General features: G+C 43.2%; 1 protein-coding gene across 1 annotated transcript in view; it reads left to right on the top strand.

Annotated features, from left to right (window-relative positions):
- wdr90 (WD repeat domain 90) overlaps positions 1-15,464 on the top strand; it is a 28,041-nt gene that overhangs the window by 6,154 nt on the left and 6,423 nt on the right. The window contains exons 9-34 of the mRNA XM_080516972.1: positions 9-239; positions 1,303-1,365; positions 1,457-1,525; positions 1,608-1,718; positions 2,554-2,699; positions 3,710-3,767; positions 3,979-4,100; positions 4,840-5,001; positions 5,124-5,254; positions 6,243-6,359; positions 7,102-7,337; positions 8,330-8,466; positions 8,562-8,692; positions 8,951-9,081; positions 9,292-9,453; positions 9,547-9,675; positions 9,800-9,933; positions 10,029-10,225; positions 10,320-10,466; positions 10,545-10,627; positions 10,795-10,897; positions 11,058-11,179; positions 12,306-12,465; positions 12,570-12,760; positions 14,791-14,959; positions 15,048-15,162. Coding sequence (XP_080373098.1) covers positions 9-239; positions 1,303-1,365; positions 1,457-1,525; positions 1,608-1,718; positions 2,554-2,699; positions 3,710-3,767; positions 3,979-4,100; positions 4,840-5,001; positions 5,124-5,254; positions 6,243-6,359; positions 7,102-7,337; positions 8,330-8,466; positions 8,562-8,692; positions 8,951-9,081; positions 9,292-9,453; positions 9,547-9,675; positions 9,800-9,933; positions 10,029-10,225; positions 10,320-10,466; positions 10,545-10,627; positions 10,795-10,897; positions 11,058-11,179; positions 12,306-12,465; positions 12,570-12,760; positions 14,791-14,959; positions 15,048-15,162 — 3,557 coding nt within the window. The remainder of the gene's footprint in view (positions 1-8; positions 240-1,302; positions 1,366-1,456; positions 1,526-1,607; positions 1,719-2,553; positions 2,700-3,709; positions 3,768-3,978; positions 4,101-4,839; positions 5,002-5,123; positions 5,255-6,242; positions 6,360-7,101; positions 7,338-8,329; positions 8,467-8,561; positions 8,693-8,950; positions 9,082-9,291; positions 9,454-9,546; positions 9,676-9,799; positions 9,934-10,028; positions 10,226-10,319; positions 10,467-10,544; positions 10,628-10,794; positions 10,898-11,057; positions 11,180-12,305; positions 12,466-12,569; positions 12,761-14,790; positions 14,960-15,047; positions 15,163-15,464) is intronic.

Genomic DNA, 15,464 nt, shown 5'->3' with positions numbered 1-15,464 from the left:
CTCGTCAGCTCCCCTGGAGTCCAGCGGCCGTGGCGGCCGACATCCCCGAGCTGGGCGTCGTGTCCGCAGACCAGCAGGGTCGTCGTGGCGACGAGTCGGCCTCCTCGGCCTCCTCGGCCTCCTCGGGGTCGCGCCGCTGCTCGCCGGTCCCGCCCGGCGGTGGCCACGACGGGGCGGTTCACGTGTTTGTGCACCGGGAGGGCGCTGCCAGCAAGCCTGTGGAGGAACTCCAGGAAGAGGTGAGGAACCGCAGTTCATCAGCTTTTACTGCAGAGTTTTGGAAGGAAGAAAAAAAGAAATATACAAAAAGAAGAAAGTCAGATTCTGGGAATTCGTCCAACTCGGTATTTTGGGTGTATTTGTAGCTCCCGAAGCTGAAATAGACTCGATTTCCTCGCTGAGAGAAAGATAATGTCTGACACCACAGCCTCCTGATTTAACTCGGTGGAGACGGAGACTAAAAACAGGTTTTTCGTCATGGAAATAAAATTACAGCTGGAAACGAGTAGATTTGTGGTCGAACGGATCCCCGGTGATTAAAGTCGTGCTCCGGCCGCCTCTTTATATTTTAAGCTGGAATTTACTTTCATTTGATTTTGTTTTGTTCGTTTTAATTTAAATGCATTTGTCTATTATATAAAAACTGACCTGTATGTCAGTCAGAATAATATCCTGAGGTTGTACGTTTTATCTGTCTTCAATAATAAAATAAGTAAAAAAAAAAAAAAAGTCTTATATTAAATATTATGCAAGTAGTACAAGTTTCACTCCAGCCTAAACCCTTCGGTCTTCCTCTTTGTTTGTTTTTTTGTCGTTTCATTTTTTTTTTGGTTGAAAAATACAATAGTGTACACAAAGGATATTGTACATATCACATCCTTTTCTTTTCTTTTTTTTTTTAACAATAAAAAATAGCAAGAACAATAGAACACAGTCTCTGACAGCAATATAATAATGAAATACTGTGAATGTAAAGTAAAAAGTAAACAACAAAAGAAAAGAGAAAAAAATAAAATACTAATTAAATTAAATTAAACATGAATAGGATAAGTAATAGCAATAATGATTTTAGAAAATAACTAACTACAACAATGACTAAGTAATAATAATGACAATAATAATTAAACGGGTGTATAGACAAGTATATATATATATATATATATATATATATATATATATATATATATATATAAAGTCGTTTCATTTTGTTGTTGTTTTGTGTTTGGTCGACTGAACAAACTCTCACGACTACAAGTGTTTCTCTGATCGTGTTCGTCGTCTCCTGTTTTCCTCCTCCTCCAGTCGGTTCGCTCGCTTCTTCCACCTCCCGTTTCCATGACGACGACGAAAGCAAACAAACAGCAGGTGACGAGACGAAGCACGCGGCTGTTTGGACATCAGGCTTTTATTGTTTGTCTTCATATTTATTTATTTATTTGTTTGTTTTTCCACTCAGAAGCTGCTCCCGGATCCCATCCTCAGGCTCAAGCGCATCATCGGCTTCGGCGGAGGCACCATGAAATGCGTACGCCCGTTGAGAGTCCCAGATTTGCCTCCGTCTGATCTGAAGTTCAGTTTAGCAGCTGGTACTTTTCTCACCCCCGCAGGCGCTGTGGACCAGAGACGGCGATGCGGTGGTGTATCCCTGCCACGCCATCATCGTCTGCATGGAGATATCCAGTAACCAGCAGAGGTTCTTTATCGGCCACACCGAGAAGGTCAGAGACCTGGAGGGGGGGTGGGGGGTTAGGTGAAGAACCTGCAAGAATGAGAAAAGAGAGACGACCCCAGTATCGAGAGGAATAAAGAGTCAAAACAATCAGTTAGCTTGTACGAGGGCAGAGGAATGAATTCACCTCCAAGTCATTACGCAACAATAACGGCATGAAGAACGTAGAATTGCGGCTGCAGGTCATGACAGCGGCTCAACTGGTATCTGAAGCTGGGAGCTTCCTGTACCTTTCACAGTAAAAGCCCACAGTTCCAGGAGGTTCATTCCAGACTTGTTGAGAGTGACGGAACATTCTAGTGAATTCCACAACAACTACAGGACATTAAAGACACACCATCACACTCATGGTTCTAACAATCCACATCTCCCACATTTATCTTCCATTTTAATAATGTGTGGCAATAAAGGAGCTGAGAGCTGCAATGCATTATGGGAGTTTCTGTTTGTCGCGTTTTAAATGTAATTATTGGGGGTTATGTTAGGTTTGTAGTGTCGGTAATAATTGTGTTTTTGTTGCTTAGTTCATGTAGTTTAGTTTATTAGTTGTAAGTCGTCAACCAGCAGTGAAGGAGGTTTTGTGTGTCGTGTCGTCCTGGCGTGGTCTTCCTGTGGGACTGTCAAAATAAAAGGTGTGCGGCTCTCTGGGTGTTGTGTTCAGTGGGAAACGGGACCAAATGGCTCTTTGAGCATTAAAGGTCGCCGACCCCTGCACTATACTAAGCAAAAGCGGATAATAAGAATACAATTTTCACCCGTCGGGGGAACCCTGTGTTTCTTGACCGTTTCCTGACCCGCCTGGACGTCTGTCCTCTCCCGCTAAGGTGTCCTCCATGGCGTTTAACGGCGACACCACGCTGCTGGCCTCGGCCCAGACGGGCGTCGGCGGCGTGGTGCGGGTCTGGGACTACCACGGGGGGAACTGCCTGACCGTGTTCGCGGCTCACGCTCACTTCCTGTCCTGCCTGAGGTAACCGGCCGCTGGTCACATGACCCGTTTGCGTCTCTGTGGGGTGAAAGTACTGCTGGAAAAACGACCTGTTTTTTTTCTTTTCTTTTTTTTTTTTACTTTATTTTTTAATAATAAACATGAGAAATCACGTTACAGAACCTTCCTCGACAGCAAGACAGCATATACATGACAATGTAAGAAAAATAACAATAACTAGGTGATTTGCATTTCCCAAGGCAAATGCATGATAGTGTGAATGCAAACTGTAATGCTTTTTGCGGCAGGTTGACTGGAATGCTTTGAAAAAGTGGACAAAAGTTGGGAAAAGTTGAAAAAGTGTCAAACAGTTGAACTAGTTTCAAACAGTTGAACTAGTTTCGAAAAGTTGAACTAGTTTCAAAAAGTTGAACAAGTTTCAAAAAGTGTCAAACAGTTGAACTAGTTTCAAAAAGTTGAACTAGTTTCAAAAAGTTGTAAAAGTTTCGAAAAGTTGAACTAGTTTCGAAAAGTTGAACTAGTTTTCGAAAAGTTGAACTAGTTTCGAAAAGTTGAACTAGTGTCAAACAGTTGAACTAGTTTCGAAAAGTTGAACTAGTTTCGAAAAGTTGAACTAGTTTCGAAAAGTTGAACTAGTGTCAAACAGTTGAACTAGTTTCAAGAAGTTGAACAAGTTTCAAAAAGTTGTAAAAGTTTCAAAAAGTTCAGACTCAAAATTGGGCAATCCCAGAATATATGTGAACGATCGCCAACCATTCCACTTCCTCTCCGACACTTTCTTGCATTCGGATGGTCGACAAATTTAGAAACCACCAGAGGCGTGTTAAAGAACCTTATCTTCGTCTTCCAATCAAACTCTTTCCACGTGCTACTGTTGATTCCTTTGTGACAGCCACTACAAATTGTTTCCCACTCTCCATCCTCTATTATAATATTCAGTTCCAGCTCCCATTTATTTTTAATGTATTGAGTATTAAAACTGCCTGTTTATAGTTGTTGTTTTTTTTTTTATACTCTCGTGTCTCGTAAAGCTTCTCGTATGGCGGAGGGATTCTCTGCGGCGTGGGTCGAGATCGCCACGACAAAAAGGTGAGCTGCAGTCGTCTCACATGAAAGTAGAAGGGTGAATTTTCCCTCAGTGGATGTTTGCAGCTGGTTTTGAAGACTCCGTATTGGAATGAGGAGTGAGACCTTATCAGACGGGGTTTTAATAACCGCCGCCGACGCTTTTGTTGTAATTTCCCCTCCAATCTCTCTGCTCATCAGCCGTCTTTTGTGGTTGTAATTCGCCGGTTCGCAGACGGTGGTGTTGGTGTGGAACACGCTGAGCGTTCGTAACGGTGGACTCGTGACCGTCGTGGCCAAAGCCAACACCGACGTGGACATCAACACCATGAAGGTTACGTCCTTTGACGATACAAGGTACCTAGGATTCTTTGGAATTCTCACTTTTCTGACATTTAAACTCAGAATTCTCACTTTTAAATTCAGAAATATGACTTTAAACTCAGAATTCTCACTTTTAAATTCAAAAATATGACTTTAAACTCAGAATTCTCACTTTAAACTCAGAATTCTCACTTTAAACTCAGAATTCTGACTTTAAACTCAGAATTCTGACTTTAAACTCAGAATTCTCACTTTTAAACTCAGAATTCTCACTTTAAACTCAGAATTCTCACTTTAAACTCAGAAATATGACTTTAAACTCAGAATTCTCACTTTTAAACTCAGAATTCTCACTTTAAACTCAGAATTCTGACTTTTAAACTCAGAATTCTGACTTTTAAACTCAGAATTCTGACTTTTAAACTCAGAATTCTGACTTTTAAACTCAGAATTCTGACTTTAAACTCAGAATTCTCACTTTTAAACTCAGAATTCTCACTTTAAACTCAGAATTCTCACTTTAAACTCAGAATTCTCACTTTTAAATTCAGAATTCTCACTTTAAACTCAGAATTATGACTTTTATTCTCAGAATTCTCACTTTTAAACTCAGAATTCTCACTTTAAACTCAGAATTCTCACTTTTAAACTCAGAATTCTCACTTTTAAACTCAGAATTCTCACTTTAAACTCAGAATTTTCACTTTTAAATTCAGAATTCTCACTTTTAAACTCAGAATGCTGTTGTGAACTGTCAATGTGCTGCTTTTAGGATGGTGTCGTGCGGCCGCGACAATATCCGTCTGTGGCGCTTACGCAACGGGACGCTGCGCTCCTGTCCCGTCGGCCTGGGCGAACGCCATCCGCTGGACTTCACCGACGTGGCCTTCCAGGAGGGGAACTCTCCGGAGCGGGACGCCGACGAGCGAACGCTGTGAGTGGAGGAGGGGGGGGGGGGGGGAGGGCGTCCGGCGCCTGCGGGCCGAAGGCCTCAGCTTGATGTCGGGAAAGCGTCGTCATGGCGACCTCTCCTTCCTTTGTGGCCCGTCTCTCCAGGTTCGCCAGCACCCGGAGCGGCCACGTCTTCGAGATCGACTACGGCACCGTCGCAGTGAAAAACGTGCGGCGGCTGTTTCCAGAGCGGCAGCAAGACGCCGACCGCCGGGAGAAGTGGACCTTCAACACGGGTAACGGCAAAAACACACATTCTCTGGTTGACGGAGTGGCGTCGCAATTTCAATTAAAAACTTCAGTCGTCAAGCTGTACGTCGACACACATTTGTTATTTCCTGAACAAATCTTGGCCGTGGCTTCGATTTAATGACGTACGTTGCTTGATTTGTTGTTAGCATTTTTAAAACGTACATTTCTAAGCGAGCCTGTTCGTGTTACAGCAAAACTATTTGTCAGAGTGTCGGAAGGGCGATTTGTCAGTCAAATCTTATTACGTTCACAAACTTTAACACAGATTAGCGTTTTTCTTTTTTTTTACAGATTTCAAAACCCAATAACAGACAATTTTACAGATTCTGGTTCACATTGACAAATTCTTTTACACATGAACAAATCTCACTTTGGACAGACTGAAATAAAGACGGACGAGTTTTCCCCCTGATAATGTCACTGTTTTTTATTTATTTTTCAACCTGTTCATTACGTACAGTGACCTTGAGTGTTTTGAATAGTGTTGATTAATAATAATGGATTTATTATCATAATTTTTAATAGTGTGTGTCTGCAAGCTGCGGCTCTGAAGCTGATGCATAATTCTATATAAATGATTAAAAATGCTTAAAAAAAAACACCTAAAATGACTAGAATTTCTAAAAGAAACAGCTTAAAATGACTCAAGAGGAAGAAAATGTGTAAAACTGCTTTGGGAAAAAAAAAAACCTGCAAAAATTGTTAAAATGGCAAAACTTTTCCATGAAAAATGCAAAAAAACGAAGGGAAAGAATATCTGAAATTGGAGAGACGTTATAAATGAGACGGTTTTCTATCAAATATATGAAAGTTTAGAAGCGGCGCCGCCTCGTTTTGAAGGTCCAACGTGTTTTGCGGCTGCAGTTGAATTTTAATTTGGTGGAAATTCACAGGGAAGGGCTGCAGACCCCTGGTGTATGCCCTCATCCATGCATTTCATTTATTACGTGTGTGTGTGTGTGTCGCCGCCAGGTCCAGGCATTGCCATAAACAGCCTCAGCGTGTCTCCGTCGTTCTGTGCCACCGGCTCTGAAGACGGCTTCCTGCGGCTCTGGCCTCTTGATTTTTCCGCCGTCTTCCTGCAGGCGGGTGAGAACAGCGAGGCGCCGGAGAACGTCTAACAGCCACAATCTCTCACACATTTACATTTAGAGAGACAATTTCTCCTCTGCCACGGCAACCGGCGAGTCTGAGTTTCCTTTTTTTTTAAAATAATTTTTCAGTTGAATCCACAAAGCTTCTTTAGCATTTTTGACCTGTGTCTCAGAATTGTCACTTTTAAACTCAGAATTCTGACTTTAAACTCAGAATTCTCACTTTTAAACTCAGAATTATGACTTTTAAATTCAGAATTATGACTTTTAAATTCAGAATTCTCATTTTAAACTCAGAAGTCTGACTTTAAATTCAGAAGTCTGACTTTTAAACTCAGAATTCTCACTTTAAACTCAGAATTCTCACTTTAAACTCAGAAGTCTGACTTTTAAACTCAGAATTCTCACTTTAAACTCAGAATTCTCACTTTTAAACTCAGAATTATGACCTTTAAGCTCAGAATTCTGAGTTTAAATGTCAGAAGGAAAAAAGTCAGAATTCTGAGTTTTGTGGCTTCAGCTCCGGCGTCGTCAGAATCTTATTTTTCAGTTGAATCCACGAAGCTTCTTTAGCATTTTTGACCTGTGTCGTCATGGCGACTGAGCAGTGAAAGCACATTGACGTGGGTCAAAGAGACGTTAACAATAGAGACAGATCTGCAGCAACGGTTCAAGTTCTATCCCTCACGGCGAGATGAAACGCTCGTCATCGCCACGTCTGCGTTTCCTCTCCTCAGAACACGAGGGACCCGTCAGCGCGGCGTCCATCTCCGTCGACGGCCTGCGCGTCCTCTCCGCCACCTCCACGGGAAACCTGGGCTTCCTGGACGTGAGCAGCCGCGGCTACAGCACGCTGATGAGGTCGCACACGGACGCCGTGCTCGGCTTCAGCGTGGACGGCGTCCGGCCGAACCTCACGACCGCCTCTTCGGACGGCACCGTGCGCATCTGGAACGTGGAGTCCTTGCATCAGGTTTTCAGCGGCGACTCTTTACCTTTTCAGAACCAACCGTTTAACAGACTAAGATTTTTTGAAAAAAACATTTTTTTGCCCCAGATTGTACGGAAGAGGATTAGGGCCACTGGGGGGGGAGCAAAAAACCCTGTGTTCTGACATTTAAACTCATAATTCTCACTTTAAACTCATAATTCTCACTTTAAAAATTAGAATTCTCACTTTTAAACTCAGAATTCAGACTTTAAACTCAGAATTCTCACTTCTAAACTCAGAATTCTCACTTTAAACTCAGAATTCTCACTTTAAACTCATAATTCTCACTTTAAACTCAGAATTCTCACTTTAAAAATTAGAATTCTCACTTTTAAACTCAGAATTCAGACTTTAAACTCAGAATTCTCACTTCTAAACTCAGAATTCTCACTTTAAACTCAGAATTCTCACTTCAAACTCAAAATTCGCACTTTAAACTCAGAATTCTCACTTTAAAATCAGAATTCTCACTTTTAAACTCAGAATTCAGACTTTAAACTCAGAATTCTCACTTTTAAACTCAGAATTCAGACTTTAAACTCAGAATTCTCACTTTAAACTCAAAATTCTCACTTTAAACTCAGAATTCTCATTTTAAAAACAGAATTCTCACTTTTAAACTCAGAATTCAGACTTTAAACTCAGAATTCTCCCTTTTAAACTCAGAATTCTGAGAAAAAAAGTCAGAATTCTGAGTTTAAAGTCAGAATTCTGAGAAACAAAGTCAGAACTCAGGGGTTTTTTCCCCCACAGTGGCCCTAGTCCTCTTCTGTAAGATTTTAAACTCAGAATTCTCTCTTTTAAACTCAGAATTCTGAGAAAAAAAGTCATAATTCTGAGAAACAAAGTCAGAACTCAGGGTTTTTTCCCCCCACAGTGGCCCTGATCGTCTTCTGTAAGATTCTCTGACCGTGTGACAAACTCATCCCATGTACTTGCTTTTCACACCCTTTGCTCTCCTCTCTCGTGTTCAGCTGTATGATTTTGCGTCGGAGGACAGCCCCTGCTCCGTGGCCTTCCATCCCAGCCAGCAGATCTTTTCTTGTGGCTTCAGCTCCGGCGTCGTCAGAGTCTTCGACATCTCCAGCGCCAAACTGCTGGCAGAACATAAGTGTGCTTCCGCTCAGCCGCCACCGTCAGTCGTCCCACTTAATTACCCCGGAAGTGAGTTTAGAAGTGAATTTGTTTCTTGTTTTAACTCCACAGGCAGCTGCAGGGAGAAGTGGTGGGTCTGACGTTCTCCCCCGACGAGCAGTTCATGTACGGCGCCGACTCTCTGGGTTCTCTGGCTCTTTACGACGCCTCAGAGGAAGATTTTAACGTCGTCAGAGTCGTGTGTATGTGTATAAATTACAAAGCCGACACCTTTTCTACATTTTGTCATGTTACAGCCTCATTCTGAAATCGATTACATTCATTTTATCCATTTTTTGTTTTTAAATTTGCACAAATTACCAAAAAAAAGAAGAGAAATTCACATTGTCATTTTGGGATGTGGTGTGTAGAATTTTGGATCATGGATATAACACAGTGTGTAAAGGGTGAGTACTTTCTGAACACACTGCGCTTCGTAAATGTTGTTTGTGGTTGCCTAGGTAACGTGGTGGCCCCAGGCACCGAGTGCGCTCCGGACGCTCTCGCCGTCAGCGGCGACAGTCGCCGTCTCGCCTTCGTCGGCCCCTCCGAGTACGTCGTGACCGTCGCCGACGCTCGAACCCTGGACGAGGTATTTCGCTCTCCGCTGCCGCCTCTCGGCTCCACGTCGCCGCGCCGCTCGGGGGAAGCCGAGATGAGATTTCGAAGCTTTTAGACTTGTCACTTTTGTTTCTCACACACAATATTCTCTTTTTTTTTAAATTCTATTCTATTTCAAATTCAACTGATCCGCTCTGGTCGATTCTGTCCGTATTCACGCCGGCCCGTTGCCGCCCTGCAGCTGTTGCACGTCGACGTGAGCGTCCTGGACACCGGCAGCGCCAGGCTGGATTCCGCTCTCAAGGTCCGCTTCCCCCCCGCCTCCGCCGAACACTTGCTGGTGGCCACGTCTGCCAACAAGATCCTCTGGGTCAGCACCGAGACCGGCCGCCTGCTGAGAGAGGTGAGGCTGCCGGCCTCTGCGAACTCCACATCGTGGCGTGGCTTTCCCCGCCGGTTGTTCCATGGTTTGACGGGATCCCTCGCCCCTCCCCAGGTGTCGAAGGTGCACAAACGCCAGTGTTCCTCCCTGGCCGTGAGCGACGACGGCCGCTTCCTGCTCACGGCCGGACACAATGCCGTCAAAGTGTGGGACTACAACATGCAGCTCGATTTGAACTCGCAGGTACTCGACGAACGGTCCGTCGAGAATCTTCTCCCCGATCGGGAATCGGACGGTGTCCAGGAATCGGACAACAGCCGCATCGACGTAGTTCAGCTGCTTTACCCCTTAACGTTGCACCTTCCAGATGTTCATCGGTCACAGTCAGCCCATCCGCCAGATCGGCTTCACGCCGGACCAGCGCGGCGTCGTCTCCGTGGGAGACGCCATCTTCCTGTGGGACTTTTTGGGACGGCCCATTGAGTTCTTGACCGACAATCGGTAACGACCAGATTGTTCAAAGGGTGTCTAGTTTTTAAGATCTGTTGGTGGATTCTACATGAACCCTGTCACCCCCCCCCCCTCCCCCTCAACAGTTCATCTCTTGAACAGAGTCACATCTCAACCCGGAGTTCGTCGTTCCCGTGTCACGCAAGACCGACTCCGACGAAGAACCGTCTGACGATTCCGACGGACACGGAGGAGAATGGCGTGCATCTGTGTGCCGCCACGCCTCGACGGAAAGCCCCCCTCCCCTCCTCGCCGCCGCCCCGGCTGGTCGGCCAGGGAGCAGGTAAGAGGACCCGCGGCCTTCCCGCTCTTCGTTGGCTCCGATCATTTCAAGGGTACCTCCCACATTTTGTATTTTCCTCTCTCGTCGCGCCCAGTCGGGGGCGCCTCGATGCTCTCCGACGACATCTCGCCGTTCACAACCTTCGCCGGTCCTCCCTCGGAACCCGGAGCTGCCGTGTCTTTCCTCCGGGTGACGGACCTGGTCAACGCGTCTCCGCCGAATCCGGAACGCGTGGACTCGGGTATGTATGCCCCCCCCCCCACCAAGTTCTTCACTTCCGATGCGACACGATTCACCAGTTTCCCTTTCCCCCGCGCAGGTGGACCGAAGCGGCAGACGCCAGTGCGTCCGGACTGTTACCGCCACTTCATCCCCCGTTTCAAAAACTCCTCTGCTGATCAGGTTCGTAGACGTTTGTTCAGCGATGGACCGAATGAGCGTCGCGACGCTCATTCGGTCCATCGCCGAACAAACGTCTACGAACCTGATCGAAACCTCAGGTACCGCATTGAGTGTCGCGACGCTCGCCGCCTGACGTCCCTGACTTGCTCTCTCTCTCTCTCGTCCAGGCGGCGGTGGCGCCACAACCGCAAGAGCAGGGCCTGAAGCTGAAGGCGGTGATCGGCTACAATGGAAACGGACGCGGCAACATGGCGTGGAGCCCCGACCAAGGTACCCTTCGATTTTTAAGACGGACGCCGTGGAATCCAGGGGCCCCCGACCCCAACGTCTCTACTTCCGACGTCACACGATGACGTGAATTCTCTTTTTTTTTTTTTTTTTTTTGCGACGTGTCGCCGTGCCGCATCCAGCAGGACGTTTTCCGTTGCAGGTTTGTTCGCGTACTCCTGCGGCAGCATGGTGGTGGTGGAATGTCTCCACACCGGCAGACAGAGACACTTGCGGGGCCACACTGAGGAGGTCTCCTGCCTCGCCGTCACAAACGACGCACAGGTACCACTTTCCTTACGGTTGCTATGACGACTGACAAAAAAAAATGAACGTCTCGTTTTTTTTTTTTTACTGTTTTCACTATCTAAAGTCGTGTTTTTCAACCTTTTTGAGCCAAGACACACTTTTTTGTTTGGAAAAATCTGGAGGCACACCACCACCTGAAGATGTTAAAATGTTAAACTCTGCAGCCTCTATTAACAATATAAAGTCTTTCTCATCAAAGTTTTATCAACAGGAATCAAGTAAATCCAGAAACAAAGTCCTTTTTTTAATAGTGCCTCCCTCAGTGTGAAACCTGGACCTGATGGATGAAGAGCTGAGATCCTGGTTCACATTCTTCCTTTTCAAAAACTTCTCCATCACTGTCACTGACACAGTACTTTGATACAAGATGGTAGCAGGAGGTGGAGATGAACCACACTGACGTCTGTCACTTTACATTTCACCGGCAAAGTTCTGTGCTGCCCTCTAGTGGTGAAGAGCAAATGTTTTTTTTTAGAAAAAAATTTGAAATTGGATCATTTCCCACGGCTCACCTGACTAGATCCCGCGCAAACACCAGTGTGCCGCGGCACAGTGGTTGAAAAACACTGATCTAAAGCTAGAAGGCGTCGGCTAATTTATCCAAAAGGGAAACGTGAAAAATAATTAGGTGGCCGAGATTTAAGTTGACTTGAATTTTGCTCTGTAAGAATTATTTCTCAATGAAAAGCAGTTGTTTTTTTTGTTTTTTTATTTATTTATTTATTCTATACCATTTTTATGAATTACTGTTGCTTTGCTCCTCAGTCTTTTACAGTCTAAATAATTTTTTCCATGAACATTTTTTTTTTTTTGTGAGGTAACAACTTTACTTGCCTCAACTCGTAATAATATAAATGATAATGAAACGTTAGGTGTCGATTAAAGCCAATAAAAAAAAAACGATTCTTCGTTAGATTGAGGGTTTCTCAGTGGCGCCCCCTGGGGGCCGGTCCAGCTGAGCGACAGGACACGATGACGTCCGGCTCTGGCTTTCGCTAAATAAACGATAAATGTGAACGTTGATGAATTTGTGCTGAGAGATTAAAAAAAAAAAAAACGATTTCAGGCTCCAGACACTTTCAGTCCTCTGCCCCTCGTCTAGACGGTTTCGTCGGCAGCCGGCGGCGGCGGCGACGGCAACAAGAGCCTCATCTACATTTGGGACATCCAGAGCGCGACTTCTCGCAACACCATCGCCTACCACAGGGGGGCAGTGCAATGTCTTGCGTTTTCCCGGGATGACCGCTTCCTTCTCTCTATTGGTTCGTGTGATTTTTAAATTTTTACTGGGGTTTTTTGGGGGTTTTTTGTTGTCGCCCTCGGTTGTGATGTGAGCTTCTCGTTGTCGTTGTGCTCCACTGTGAAGGCGACTTCACGGAGCCAGATGTTGCTCTGTGGAGCAGCCAGACGTTCCAGCTGCTCTCCAGCGTCAAGCTGTCGGGGCCGATCCACGACGCCGCCTTCAGCCCCACGGCGGCCGGTCAGCTGGCCTGTGTGGGCGGCGCCGGGGTCTACTTCTGTCTCGTCCAGTCGCGGGGCCGCGACGTCGACCTGAAGGTGAGTCACACAAAACACAAAATCTAGTCTTCAGGATTCCCGATACGGGGGTGAATGTGGATCGAAAAGCAATTTGAAATGTTTTGACAGATACACTTTTTCTGACTCGTAAATAAAAAAAAGTATTATTATTTTCTTATACAAGGCTGCTTATTAAGTAAAATGAAAAAGAAAATGACGATTAAGTTTTAATTTTCCAGCAAATAGTGACCAAAATTTACTTTGAAATGTCAAATTTGAAAATTAAAATGCGTTCTGTCATTTTCAGATTAAAACTGCATTTTCTGACTCATAAATAAAAAAAAAAATATATGTTTTCTTATACAAGGCTGCTTATTCGGTGACTTAATTAAAATGAAAAAGAAAATGATGATTAAGATTTAATTTTCAAAAGACGCTCCAGCAAATAGTGGCCAAAATTAATTTTGAAATGTCAAATTTGAAAATTTAAATGCGTTGGCAGAGAAGCTTTTTGTCATTTTCAAATTAAAACTGCATTTTTGACATTGTAAATAATTTTTTTTATTATTTTCTTATACAAGGCTGCTTATTCGGTGACTTAATTAAAATGAAAAAGAAAATGACAATTAAGTTTTAATTTTCCAGCAAATAGTGACCAAAATGTATTTTGAAATGTCAAATTTGAAAACTAAAATGTGTTGGCAGAAAAGCTTTTCTCATTTTCAGATTAAAATAGCATTTTTTGACATTGTAAATATAAAAAAAAAAAATATTTTCTTATACAAGGCTGCTTATTCGGTGACTTAATTAAAATGAAAAAGAAAATTATGATTTTAAGTTTTAATTTTCCAGCAAATAGTGACCAAAATTTATTTTGAAATGTCAAATTTGAAAATTAAAATGCGTTGGCAGAAATTCTTTTTGTCATTTTCAGATTGAAGCTGCATTTTTTGACTCTTAAATAAAAATATGATTATTTTCTTATACAAGGCTGCTTAATTAAAATGAAAAAGAAAACGTTTAAATTTTAAAAAGACGCTCCAGCAAATAGTGACCATAATTGATTTTGAAATGTCAAATTTGAAAATTAAAATGCGTTGGCAGAAAGGCTTTTTGTCATTTTCAGATTAAAAATGCATTTTTGACTCACTCAGAAATAGAATTAATAATCAATCCTCCTTTAAAACTGCTTCTTCTGTGACTTAATTAAACTGAAGCTGCATTAAAATAATTTTATTTACCGGTCAAACTCTGCAGCCAGAACCTTGAAACGAAAAACGCATTTCAATTTTCAAATTTGACATTTCAAAAAATTATGATCAATCATCTAAACTATATTTTTATTTTCTTATACAAGGCTGCTTAATTAAAATGAAAAAGAAAAAGTAAAAATTTTCAAAACACGCTTCAGCAAATAGTGACCAAAATTTATTTTGAAATGCTTTTTGTCATTTTCAGATTAAAACTGCATTTTTTGACTTGTAAATAAAAAAACATTCATGATAAATCATCTAAACTACATTTTTATTTTCTTATACAAGGCTGCTTTATTAAAATGAAAAAGAAAATGACGATTAAGTTTTAATTTTCAAAAGACGCTCCAGCAAATAGTGATCAAAATTTATTTTGAAATGTAAAATTTGAAAATTAAAATGCGTTGGCAGAAAAGCTTTTTGTCATTTTCAGATTAAAACTGCATTTTTGATAATCAATCATCCAAACTGTTTTAATTTCCTCCTTTAAAACTGCTTGTTCTGTGACTTAATTAAACTGAAGATGCATTAAAATCATTTTATTTACCAGTCAGAACCTTGAAACGAAAAACGCATTTCAATTTTCAAATTGGACATTTCAAAAAAGGAATTTTGGTCACATATTTGCTGCGGGCATCTTTTTCAAATTACAACTTTAAACCTTTACTTTTTCCATTTTAATCGAGTCACAGAATAAACAATCTTATAGAAGAGGAAAAAAACAGATTTTCAATAGATTTTTGAGCCACATTTGCTTCCTTTAGAGTTCGTCTAAAAACTCAATCCCACCAGTCTGACGGAGGTTTTCGGGTGTAGGTCCAGAGGGCGGCTCCTCCGCCGCAGGTGGGCGAGGTGGAGGTGACGGCCGTCTGCTACCACTCGGACTCCGTCTTGTTCACGGGAACCAACCGGGGCCACGTCTGCGCCTGGGACGTGGCCACGCGGCGCTGCTTCATGACCTGGGAGGCCGACGAGGGGGAGATCGGTAACGCCGGCGCCGCGCCTCTTCAGCCTCGTCGCACACGGAGGGAAGCTAAAAAAAAAAAAATAAACCGACTTACCTGCCGCCGTAGGAGTTCTGCTGTGTCGGGGGAACCGCCTTCTGACCGGCAGCAACACCCGCTGGCTGCGACTGTGGGAGGCGGGAGCCGCGGCGCCTCGGGGGAACGACCGCACTGGAGAACTCGGGTTAGCACAGCACTCGTTTTACGTTTTGTTTCGTGTCAGAGTTTCGTAATCACAATTGAAACGTTGACCTTTTTTCGTTTACGTTTTTTTTTTCTCCCTGCTGGGAGTTTTTCTTTTCCACAGTCGCAAACAAACCTGCTCGCTCATGTGGATATGTTGGGCTTTTCTATTTTCTCTATAAAAGCACATTGGAATGACTGTAATGTATTTAAAAATTTCTTTTTTTTTTTTATTAAAAAAATAAGCAAAAACAAAACAATACTGTGATCCAAAAAAAAAAAAAAAAAAAATAGTATATACTG

The sequence above is a fragment of the Blennius ocellaris genome (genome assembly GCF_963422515.1).
Source record: "Blennius ocellaris genome assembly, chromosome: 21".
Taxonomy (NCBI): domain Eukaryota; kingdom Metazoa; phylum Chordata; class Actinopteri; order Blenniiformes; family Blenniidae; genus Blennius; species Blennius ocellaris.
This window is presented reverse-complemented; position numbering and strand designations above follow the sequence as displayed.